The sequence below is a fragment of the Pyrus communis genome, chromosome 4 (assembly GCF_041283825.1).
Source record: "Pyrus communis isolate YQ-2024b chromosome 4, ASM4128382v1, whole genome shotgun sequence".
NCBI lineage: Eukaryota > Viridiplantae > Streptophyta > Magnoliopsida > Rosales > Rosaceae > Pyrus > Pyrus communis.
The window spans coordinates 16,410,534-16,423,295 of record NC_142568.1 but is presented as its reverse complement, the minus strand read 5'-3'; the positions used below and the strand labels follow the sequence as shown (position 1 = coordinate 16,423,295).

At 37.1% G+C, this 12,762-nt stretch overlaps 1 protein-coding gene and 1 non-coding gene across 2 annotated transcripts; one reads left to right on the top strand and one right to left on the bottom strand.

The window, feature by feature from the left end:
* Window positions 1–5,467: 5,467 nt before the first annotated feature.
* Window positions 5,468–7,650, top strand: LOC137721878 (expansin-A4). Its single transcript, XM_068460906.2, has 3 exons — window positions 5,468–5,770; window positions 5,957–6,275; window positions 6,916–7,650. Exons 1-3 carry the CDS (start codon window positions 5,623–5,625, stop codon window positions 7,223–7,225), a joined length of 777 nt encoding a protein of 258 aa, XP_068317007.2. The 5' UTR covers window positions 5,468–5,622; the 3' UTR covers window positions 7,226–7,650.
* A 4,832-nt stretch (window positions 7,651–12,482) lies between these two features.
* On the bottom strand, window positions 12,483–12,555 carry TRNAK-UUU (transfer RNA lysine (anticodon UUU)). The gene has a single exon. It is a non-coding gene; the product is annotated as a tRNA-Lys (tRNA).
* Window positions 12,556–12,762: the final 207 nt, after the last annotated feature.

Genomic DNA, 12,762 nt, shown 5'->3' with positions numbered 1-12,762 from the left:
CAACCGTCCTCAACCCCTTTTTAAGCCTCTTACCCTGCTGAGGATGTACGGAGAGATTGGGTCCCAAAGTTTTATGCTCGTTACACCTTGAGTTTTTTTTTAAAAAAAAAATTTAAATGATAATTGGTGACAAATCACGGTTATTTAATTCTTTCGGGTCCAAAAAGATTATAGAGAATTTCACCATACTTGTAACCGTAGTCGAGCAGATTCATAAGTTTGGAACTTATCTCGAGTCTCAAGGTTGCTATTTTGTCCCTTGTGCGCTTGTAGTTAAGGTTAGGAGGAGAGTCGGAGGTGGTGGTCTCGGGGCTTTGGATTCCCACGTTCATCTTTCTTATCGTTTTTTCAATTTTACAAAACAAACCTAATTTCATGAAAAAAAAGGGGAAGATGCCAATTTTCTCGACAAATTGCAGCCATTGCTGATGGCTCAGCTTGTGATCCAAGCCAAATGTGGCTTCCACTTACTCCTTTTTTTCTGTTGTTCTTCATGAATTTGAACAAATTCTATGGAATTTTTTTTTTTTTTTTTTTTTTTTTTTTTTTTGTAATTTATGCTGCCCAAATTTTGTATTGTTTTCCTTGATCTTTTAAACATGTCTGCTTTGGTTGGACTTAGTTTTTTCCCCAAATTACAAGTTGGGGAAAAGTTCATATACTAAAAGGATAAGGTAGAGAGAGAGAGAGAGAGAGAGAGAGAGAGAGAGTGAGAGTACATATTCTCAAGCATTCTTTGAGCAAAAAGAATCAATTAGTTTCATTACTGTTTGGTTTTCCTTAATGGGTTTGGTATTTAAACAAATCTCACAACTTACATCGGACAAATTGTGGATCGATACAAGATTTTCATGCTTTTGGTGGGATGGAGAGCGCGCCGCTACATATCTTGTAATAAACAACGTTGAATATATATATATATATTTTTTTTTTTTAACAGACAAGTTGGTGGCTCCACCCTTTTGGGAGCCCAGTAAATTCTTTTCAGCCCCGTCCTGACTACCATCTTGCAATTCATCAGCGTTAGGAATCAAACTCAATATGAGTTGTGTGAAATATGAAACTAAAATTCATCCCGAACCACTGGCCACCCCTTGGTGGTTAACATTGAAAAATAATTGACTAAACGTATTACTGAGATCACACATCGCTGAAGTTATTATCATGATTACAAGACATCAAAAAATTGTTAATTTATAACTTTTAAATTAAATAAATTATAGGAGAATCAAGAGACGAAAATATACATAAATGTTTAGAAAGAAAAAGTAAATGAGTGAAAGTAATATCACAAATAATTATAGTTTTTTTTTTTTCCTTTAACACGACACGTAAACGATATGAAGATAATAAGTTTCAGGTTAACATGATAACTAATTGGATCATTATTTGGTCACATAATAAGAACCCATTTCATAACGCGTCCTTAACAGGTTTACACGAGGGTGACACACGGAAAAACGCTAGCTAGGCTAGGCTAGCTAGCAATGGCTTTCTCTGAAATGGGCTTGCTTCTTCAAGGCATATTTCTCTTCCAACAAGTTTTTCTTCCTTCATTTTTTAAGCTTCTCATTATCTGTAGATATCCCGGGTAGCAGCTGTAACATCCCACATCGCCCAGGGGAGTGGATCATGTAAATCTTATATGTATATTCCCATCTTTACCTAGCACGAGGCCTTTCAGGAGCTCATTGGTTTCTGATTCCATCAGAACTCCGAAGTTAAACGAGTAGCGCGCGAGAGCACTCCCATGATGGGTGACCCACTAAGAAGTTCTCATGTGAGCTCCTAGAAACAAAACCATTAGGGAGCGGTCGAGACCCAAAACGGACAATATCGTGCTATGGTGAAGTCGAGCCGGGGATGTGGTGGGGGCCTGGGACGGGATGTGACAATTTGGTATCAAAGCCAATCCCCGAGCGGACGTGTGCCGACGAGGACGTCGAGCCCCTGAAGGGGTAAGATTGTAACATCCCACATCGCCCATGGGAGTGGATCTTGTAAGCTTTATATGTATTTTCCCATCTCTACCCAGCACGAGCCTTTTGGGAGCTCATTGGCTTCGGGTTCCATTGGAACTCGGAAGTTAAGCGAGTAGGGCGCAAGAGCACTCCCATGATGGGTGACCCAGTAGGAAGTTCTCATGTGAGCTCCCAGAAACAAAACCATGAGGGTGTGGTCGAGGCCTAAAGCGGACAATATCGTGCTACGGTGGAGTCGAGCCCAAGATGTGGTGGCGGCCCGGGCGGGGATGTGACAGCAGCTGTTGAAACAAAATTCATAGGCTGCAGCGCCAGATAAGTAACCTATTTCGACACAATAAGAAAAAAAATTATTGTGATGATTTTAATTTTTTAAACTACTAAAAAAACTTACTATAAAATACAATAGCTATAGTGGATTTGTATATATTGTTTATTAAATATGTATTATTGTATTATTATTATTCTATATAAACTCTTTCCATGAGATTCTCTATTAAGTCTAATCCCTTAATTTGAGGAAGATTGACATCTAGATGCTGCTAGATTTTACGTTTCCTCTTTTTTTTTTTTGCAGTTTTGCTGCATTGTTGTTGCTATTTTTGACTTTGCTGCATATTCATTAATTAATATATGAGGAAAATAAGACCGTCTTATGCATAAATTGGTGTATATTTTAAATTGTTCTTTAAAATTTTAAGTTTTATTTGTTTATTTTTTAGTATACTATAGGCAAACAGTGAGATTAAAAAAATTATAGAACACATTAAAAAAAATATCAAACACATTAAAAATTATAATAATTAATTTGCAAGTGCAAAAAATGTGAAAAAAAATATGCAAACCCTTGTGATCACATCATCTATGCTTTGAGGATAAGTACAACATCATTTGAATTTTTAAAACCATACAGACCCTCATGGATAGTATTTTTTAAGGAAGTTCAAAATAAATAAAATTCATAATCAATAATGTATAAGTTTGAAAAATGTGAAAGCAGACTCATGATTGCATCCTCTACGCTTAGACGATTGTTACATGGTAGTTTACATTTTTAAAACTCTCCAAATCTCATGAATAGTGTTTTTTATTTGAGTGCAAAATAAATAAAATAAATAATAATTATTGTAGAAGTGTGACAAATGTGAAAAAAAAAAAATACAATCACTCGTAATGGCAAGCTTTACAACTTTCGTGAAGGGTCAACTCCTAAATTCGACACCATAATCCATAAACTTTAGATTTAAATTTAACTGTCGATTGTTGTTTACGCTTTATTCTACTCACCGAATTTCATTTTTTAGATTTTCTTTTCTGAAAAGTGATCTTTTAGCAATGTAGAAAAATGAACGGTTCAGATCGTTGATATAACATTCCGATATTTACGGTTAACTAAAATATGAGTTGATGTTATATAGTTTCTAGGGACTTTATAAACTTCGAGCTATATTTTCACTATTGATAAATTTCGAAATGTAATATCAACAATCCGAACTGTTCATCTTCCTACATCCTCTAGGAGATCATGTTTCCAATATCTTCATGCAAAAGCCTGAATCATGAGGTTACTCATTGTATTACATGGAGGTCCAAATTAAGGCATAGATAATTGTTAATTATTAAAAAATAGCCGTCAATTAGTACTACGATCTAGTGGTATTCCTCTTCACTTATAAGTGAGAGGTCTTAGGTTCGATTCTGTCACATCCCGACCCGGGGCGGATCACTTCCCGGGCCCGCTCCACCACCGTAGCACGATATTGTCCGCTTTGGGCTTACCATTCCCTCACGGTTTTGTTTTTGGGAACTCACGAGCAACTTCCCAGTGGGTCACCCATCATGGGATTGCTCTAGCCCCCTTCTCGCTTAACTTCGGAGTTCCTAAGGAACCCGAAGCCAGTGAGCTCCCAAAAGGCCTCGCGCTAGGTAGGGATTGGAATATACATTTAAGGATCACTCCCCTGGGCGATGTGGGATGTCACAATCCACCCCCCTTAGGGGCCCGACGTCCTCGTCGGCACACAAGCGGCCAGGGTTAGGCTCTGATACCAATTTGTCACATCCCGGCCCAGGGCGGATCACTTCCCGGGCCCGCTCCACCACCGTAGCACGATATTGTCCGCTTTGGGCTTACCATTCCCTCACGGTTTTGTTTTTGGGAACTCACGAGCAACTTCCCAGTGGGTCACCCATCATGGGATTGCTCTAGCCCCCTTCTCGCTTAACTTCGGAGTTCCTAAGGAACCCGAAGCCAGTGAGCTCCCAAAAGGCCTCGCGCTAGGTAGGGATCGGAATATACATTTAAGGATCACTCCCCTGGGCGATGTGGGATGTCACAGATTCTCACCAAATGCGAATTTGAATCAAATTATTGTTAGCCCATTGTAAGACCAAGCCCACCCCATTCCCCGTTTAGTGTAGATAATTCGCTTTTGCCTAGAATCGAACCTAAGATTTCTCACTTGCAAGTGAAGAGGAACAGTACTAGACCGTAGTACTAAGTGGCTGGATTAATGATACTTAAGGTTCCCTCATCAATCTGAAAAATCAAATGGGGTTGGCCCTGCCTAGCTTCACAATTAATTTCGTGCTAGGTAGGATGAGAACTGATTTTTTAATATCATTTTTAACCTTTCTTACTATCGGATTGAATAAATCAAATGAAAACAACCAATATAATTAAACATGAATGTGTAGCAAGAAAAAAAATAGAATGTGTAGAACATCTTCAAGGGAGATGTCAAAATTCTAGGTGGAACCCACTGTGCATATTTGACATCAAAAGTCTATCCAACATAGTTGTTATTTGCTGACTGGATTTAAAGGCTTTGTAATTTGAAGTCATAGTTAACATCAATGTCAAATTTTGTAAACCAAATTTCTAAACCAAATTTTGTAAACCAAATGATGTGAATATTGATGATTGAATTATTACTTAAGTGTTGAGTAACGTGCTTATTTCTTATTGGTGACACATCATTTAATTTGCAAATTTGGTTTAAAGTTTTGGTCTCCCTAATATTATCCTATTTTTAATTCATTTTAATGAGAGGTCTCTTATTCTACTAACATTTCAACCAAACAAAATTTTGTTTCTATATTTTCTAATAATTAGGACCATTTAAAGCTTTATTTAAATAATAAAATGATATTTGACAATTCGATTAGAGAATGATAAAATTTAACATAAAACAAATTGCCACATTAATTATGGATTGTAATTTGAATTTTATAATTTGAGATTTCAGAAATAGTCAAGTTATCTCATTGAATCCCCCTCTCTCCCATTGGTTCTTTAACTTGCCCCCACTGGACCGAACAAAATCAACATGAAGAGAGCCCATGTGTGGTGCACATGCACGTCAATTCATGTTTTCCCAATGGAAAATATGAAAACAAGAAATTTAAAAAAAAGAAAAGAAAAAAAGAATTATAAATGTTTTTAAAAATAAATAAATAAATAGATATGAGAGTGGGCATTAATTAGAGGGGTAAATTATATCCAGAACCCTAATGCGTGCTCGCAACCTCCATAAGTACCCCCACCTTCTTCCCGCTTTCTATTCGCCCCAACACCAATCCTATTCATCACTCTCTCTCCTCTCTCTGCTTTCTCACTCCCCTTTCTCTCTCTCCGGCAATGGCCTCCCTTCGCGTGCTCTACATTGCTTTCATGCTCTCACTCTTCATGGCGGCCAACGCTAGAATTCCAGGAGTTTACACCGGTGGCCCATGGGAGGGCGCCCACGCCACCTTCTACGGTGGCAACGACGCCTCTGGAACCATGGGTACGTACCCATTTTCTTCATCTCAAAACCCCATTTCACAAAATTTACAAAAACCCCCATTTCATTTCTCAAATTTTCAAGTTTTTCTCTCTGATTTGCAAAACCCATGTTTTACTTTCTTGTTTTCTACTCAAAATCTCAGGCTCTTAGCCTCCTAAAACCCCCATTTGTCTCTTTATCTTACAGGTGGCGCTTGCGGGTACGGAAACCTCTACAGCCAAGGCTACGGCGTGAACACGGCGGCACTGAGCACTGCTCTGTTCAACAATGGCCTTAGCTGCGGCGCCTGCTTCGAGATTAAGTGCGGCGACGACCCCAGGTGGTGCCACCCAGGCAACCCCTCCATCTTAGTCACCGCCACCAACTTCTGCCCTCCTAACTTCGCTCAGCCCAGCGACGACGGCGGGTGGTGCAACCCTCCCCGCACCCACTTCGACCTCGCCATGCCCATGTTCCTCAAGATCGCCGAGTACAAGGCCGGCATCGTCCCCGTCTCTTACCGCCGGTGAGTGTACCAAACTTACTGTCACAGTCCCTTGAGTCTCCTTTTCTTTCGCTTTTTCTGTGTTTATTTTTCGTTTGGACGGAAATACCCTCGCCGTTGCTTTCTTTATTGCTTTCTAAAATCATGTTTGGTCCCCGAGAAACCAGCCTAGACTTTAGTGCTCCTCAGTTAAGAACATTCTTGTTTTCTTATTAACCAAACAGCATAAATGTTTTTATTTTCTCGTGAACCAAACAGACCTTAATGTCCGAACCCTTCTTCTGTTAGTTGAGCATCCGTCACATTTTACATCGTGTACCCACCCCAAAATAACCAACGGGAATACGATTTCCCCTTTCCCTCTTGCTTAGAAAATGACCATACCAGCCTCACTTTAGGAAACCCTATTGACTTGGTTAGTTGAGTGTAATTTAGCCAAGGCATGAAGGGTAGATAGGTCTTTCAACTGGGTTACGGCTCATATAATTTCAAGTCAATTCACGCCGTTCGACGCGTGTATTGAAAAGGTACTAACTTTATGGGGAATCGCACCATTTCCGCATCGGAAATTTACCAGTCAAACCTACTCAAGCCATTTTTTAACCGCAGTAATTATACTTTGACTCCGTTTAATATTTTCTTATTATTTGCTTTTTTACAGAGTTCCGTGCAGAAAGCAAGGCGGAGTGAGATTCACAATTAACGGTTTCCGTTACTTCAACCTGGTTCTGATCACCAACGTCGCGGGCGCAGGGGATATCGTGAGGGTGAGCGTAAAAGGCGCGAACACTGGGTGGATGCCGATGAGCCGCAACTGGGGACAAAACTGGCAATCCAACGCAGACCTGGTGGGCCAGACCCTGTCGTTTCGAGTCACGGGCAGTGACAGGCGCACATCCACCTCCCACAACGTGGCACCCGCTGATTGGCAGTTCGGACAAACTTTCACCGGCAAGAATTTCCGGGTCTAAAATTAAGAAGGGAAAAAAAAGTTTATCCACTATTTTTAATTTTCCTTTTGGGTTTTTAACTTTTTTTTTAAATCATCAAAGTTTAATTTCCCGCCATCTGATTTTCCTTAATTTTCCCGGGAAAATTTGGAAGCGGTGGGAGTATAAAAGTAAAAGTATTAGATGATGTGGGGTTAAAAGTTAAAATTGGGTGGTAAGATGGTCGAAAAGCGACTTCTTTTGCAAGTGTGGTGTGCGGCAACTTTTTACTTTTGGTGCTTTTTTTTTTTTTTAGGTTTGAGTGGGAGGCTGGTAAAAATTTAGGTGATCCGGCCAAATAGTGCGTGTAAAAGGAGTTGAAGCGGCTGCAAATAACCAACGTGCAGCCCGCAGCTCTACCCATATCTTTTCTAGAATTTTATATGATATATATTTCAGTTAGTATATTTCATTTCCTTTTTCTTTTTTTTGCAAATTTAATTTCTGTTTATGGGTTACTTTTATATTTTCTTTTCGATGGATTCATTGTGTTTTATTTATTAAAATATAAATTGTATTCGATAAACTTCAACGTTACATCATATGCGTCTAAGAAAAACAACATTGCGGGCAAAAGCTACACAAATTAAAAACATACATGCATCACCCAAATTAAGATCGATTGCTGCCTTGCCTCCACAACGCAAAACCTACAATACACTACTAAATATATTGATAGTTTAGGTGGAATTTGCGCACATATTTTGAAGTTCAGGTGGTACTTATGCAAAATTCCCTTCAATTTGATTACTTGCACTACCTGGAACGTCTGAGTTTTATTACAAATGGTCTCGATGCAATTAGGAATTCGACAATTCAATATAAGTAATTTATTTTAACATGATTTCGATGGGGGAATGCATTTTTCATCAGATGACCCGTAAGCTTAAATCTCAAGAATTATCGCCACCAAATGAATTAACGGTCGCATCAAACCCATCTATAGAATATTTTTTTTTCTTTTAAAAGGGGGACAACTGGTGGCAAGTCACGGTTATCCACCTTTTTCGAATGCATCTATAGAATGTTAAGGAACCCTGGAAAAGGCTATCGTCCGATGGGTACACGAAAGTGTTAGAAGTTGCTTCGACTACAGAACCATGCCTATCTGTAAACAAATTGTCCATATAAATACACAATGAAAAATAGAAATAAAAAATGGTGATAATTTAGAGTTGAAAAGGATGGAGGTGCAATTAAGTTTTTGATATTTCATGACGTTTTGTTACATAGGATACTGATAGAGAAGAAGAAATGGCTCCATATGAGGAAATCTAGCAGATTGTGAGGAGGGCCATGCATGTCGAAACTTGAATTTTAAAAAGCCTAAACGAAGAAAGATGGTATCAACTTACCACCACTTGGTCCACCCTATTTTATATTTATTTTCCCCCTTTCCCCCTAATTTCCCAAGTTGGTTCTTACAAATTACAATGTCTTAATTTCTCTTCTCATACCTTCTTTGTGCCAAGACACAAGAGGCTACCATGGTAGTAAGTTGATGTCGTCTGTAGTATGTGCCACGTACGTTGCTCATTCTTTTAGATTTTGGTACAAGTTTTTGTATTGAGTATTTGGACTTGAGTTTAAGAGACTCGGCTTACCGAAAAGCTACTTTACTCAAATAAGCTTATGATAAATTTTGAGTAAAGTAGCGGTAATTACAAATTATTTCTTTTATGGTCTTTTTACGCTAATTACAAATTAAATGTTGCGTGAACTAGGATGAGTGCAAAGTTTTTATTCTTGAATCTCTTGTAGAAAAACTCTAGCGTCTTAACTCTCTCAAATTAATTAGGTCCCACAGTATCATAAATTCATTTGGGAGGAATGAGCCGTAATTAGCACTTCAAATAAGTTATCTACACTTCAAATAATTAGAAATATAGACTTAAAAGATCTCATAATTTAGAGCGTCGACAATATCTTCTTTTAAAAATGGAGATAAAATTGAAAAAAAAGATGTTTGAATGCATTATTCATATGTGATTGGCAGATTTAGCACCAACCAGTCTGAGGTAGACAATGCGAGCAGCAAACCCTTATTGGTGATACCATCTGCCACTGCCACTCATTCAGGAGAATTTTTTTTATTGTGACGGGAATATGGTTGGTACACCACGTGTTTTTATATAAGTGGTGAAAATTTTTATTTTTTAAGTTATTAACTTTTTAATATACGTATCTCACCATTTATATAATGTCAGTCACATTGAAAAATCTCTCCTCATTCAGACTTGTCCATAATTACTCTTCTTTAACCATCTTGTACCACGGCAGTTTAAATTTGATGCTCCAAAGATTTTCTATGGTATTTTGAAATTTTAACCGTTATTTTTTCTATTTAAAAAATAAAAACTTAAATTTAACGGTTGAAAGTTTCAGAGTATTGGATACTCCGGAGCACCATAGAAGTTTCGATGTCAAACTTTAATGTTTGAAATTTCTTCCTTCTAGCCACCATTTTCTATTGGTTTAAACTTGATTCAAGTCTAGCTTGTAAATAACTGAAATATTTTTAATAGCTTTTTATGAGTTGAAGTGTTTTCTATAAAGATATATTCTCAAAAGAACAATTAAAACAGGTCCCAATTACGATATAGGCTACCACATTGTGGATTGCGCGAACATATGTTGCCAAATGGTTCCTATCCGATGGTCACAACACAACACAAGTTGCTAATATCTTGGATGCCCTTCAATTTCATACCCCCTTTGTGGCAATTAACATTGTTTGTCTACTTGCTTTCTTGCATGTCTTTGCAATCAAATTTTGTGGCCCTTTTTGTGCACATTTATATACAAGCAAATTTCACACAAAATATTGAATGGACGGTGCAGATTTCATTGAAATTAAACCAAAGATGGATGTGTCAAGATGCTAAAATTGGAGCATTATTATTTGCTTCCATAACTAAAAGCCCAATGCTTCAAAACAACCCCTAGAGGGCGGTGCTAGGTTCTGTGTAGATCGGTAGAAAACGTTGGTGCCCAAAAAACAGAGGACAATAGTACTCCATTGACTAAAAATGGTAAAATTGGGTAGGTGCAATTCTTAACTAATCTCTTTCGGGTTTGAAATGAGAAGATAATCGTGGTTCGCCATCCATTTTTTATATTTTATTATTATTTTAAAAGTAGTAAAATTGGTAAAGAGGAAAAGTTGCTTGGCATTTATACCTTATCCACCACATTATCTCACAACTTTCGGTGACAAATAAAATAAAAATCCTATTGGGGCAAACTGCAAAGGTCTTTGTAGTTCATGACACAATTGGCTTATATTCTTCTAAAAGCATTTTTGATGAGGGTTTTATATGAGGCTAAAAAAATGGTGGATATAGTGCATTTTGGAGCTACGAGGAATATTTGAGGTTCTAAAAAAGAATCTCTCCTAATGAGGAATAATATACCTTTCAGGCTCTATATGGAGTTATATATTTATCTATGTAATAATTTGATTACACAATGAAGTTATTTTTGTCTTAACTTTTCTGAAGTTGATTTTTGGACGAGTTATCTTTAATATTTTTTTTTATTATAAATTTGTCAATTTAAAAAAAAAACTCAAATTCTGACAAAGTTATATTTCATCGCTTATGCACCATTGGATTTCATATGTGACAAAAAAAAAAATCTAGCCGTTGAGAAAACAAAAAACAAACAGTAAAAAAAATAGTCATTGAAATATGTATTTGAAATCAAACTGTGCTCTTAATTTCATGCGGGTCTTACTACTTTTTGTGACTGGATGTAGCATAATCTTGTGTTACCCAAGGTAGAAAGATGCTAGCCAATGCGGTGGATGTAGCCCAATTTTTCGGCCAATTGAGTGAAATTTCTGACTAAGGTTTTAAATGTAGTAGCCTGAAGAAGAATAAAACACACATTGGAGATGCTCTAACGCATCATATGTTGTTGGTTAAGACATGTATTCGTCCCCGCATCTAAGTTTAAGTTGATGTTTCCATAAAGTAAAATAGTTTAGAATCTAATATTGTCTTATAAAAAACAAAATTATTCAATCTGCTGGCATATTATCCCTTCCATATGCTTTTGATCAAGTAGTCACATATTTGGAATCGGAAATAGATTTTGAGGTCAAGAGGACCACTTGTATCATGTCCATGAAATGTAGGTAGAATTTGAATTTATACTAGGGAATCATATCAAAATCTTGTTTCTTCAATTTACACTGCATCCTAGGCCAAATGTGAAGAGGCCACGAATTCTTTGTAAGGTTACCTATTTTCGACTATTTATATTATTACTTTCTTAAAAAGGGGGACTAAATTGTGGTTTGTAAAGGTAGTCTACCTTTTTAGGAGCCGGGAAGATTTTCATAGGCATTTCAGTCTCCCTCTAGAGGCCATTGTGTGATTCACAAGCGCTAGGAATCAAATCCAAGACGTGCCGTGTGAATATGGGCCAAGAATTCATCCGCAACCACTGAGGCACTCTCATGGTGGTTCTATTTATAGTATTTTAAATTATCTATATTATTTTAAGGGCTAAACAGTCAATGTGCTCCCAGAATTATCACTTAACTTTCAATTTCCCTCTACCATTAGTTTTTCATAGATTTCAATCCAAATTAACGTTTACTCTTGCCATGTGCACACTACATAACTCTCCTTTGTGGACAAAAGCGTCACTTCGATAGACCTTCAGACACACAAACTATAAAATCACACATATTTGCATAGGTTTATATTTTAGAAATATAAGGTTTTCAATTATTTTAAAGAATGAAGCGACCGAACAACCTTCATATGTTGTGCACATGCTTCCATTTAAAAGAAATTTGGATAGAATGAATGAAAAATCGGCCAAAAAAAAAAATAGTTTAAGTCCTTAATTTTCTATTTCCCCCCGAACTTTTTAATTGAAAAATTAAGTGATAGTTCAAGAAAAAATCGGTAGTTTACTCTTAGTTTAAGTGCTGGAAATCAAAAGAGAGCGCATAAATTATATTCTCCTTTTGCAATAAGTTGTAAAGGAGGCCCAACATAATCTATGTTTTGTAGCCCAAAGGTTTAAAGTGCTGGAAATCGAAAGAGTGCGAAAATTATTTTTTCTTTTTGCAATAAATTGTAAGGGAGGGTCTAGCGTAATCTATGTTTTACAGCCCAAAGGTGCCTTCTAGCGGCCTCAAATGGATCGGGCCTTATTTTTATTTCTAATTGTATCCGAAAAAAATAAAAATAAAAATAAAAATAAAAATAAAAATAAAACAAAACGCCGTCTGTGGGAATCGAACCCACGACCACGTGGTTAAAAGCCACGCGCTCTACCAGCTGAGCTAAGACGGCTTGACGCTAAGTGCAGCTATAGTATATATTTAAAGTAAAAGAAATTTGGATTTTATGAAACATGCTTTTTGGAGTGCTATCCATACACTCTTTTTTGCTTCTTACACACTCTCCTGTTAATTTCTGTGATTTGATCATTTTCAATCCATTTTATCCGGTAGTAAAAAATTGAGAAGAATGTGTGAAAGATAAAAAGAAGTATGTGGA

Excerpts from the sequence above, each read along its gene's own strand:
- LOC137721878 (XM_068460906.2), top strand. The coding sequence starts at position 5,623 with ATGGCCTCCCTTCGCGTGCTCTACATTGCTTTCATGCTCTCACTCTTC. Across the intron at positions 5,771-5,956 it reads CGACGCCTCTGGAACCATGG|GTGGCGCTTGCGGGTACGGA; the intron begins GTACGTACCCAT and ends TTTATCTTACAG. Across the intron at positions 6,276-6,915 it reads GTCCCCGTCTCTTACCGCCG|AGTTCCGTGCAGAAAGCAAG; the intron begins GTGAGTGTACCA and ends GCTTTTTTACAG.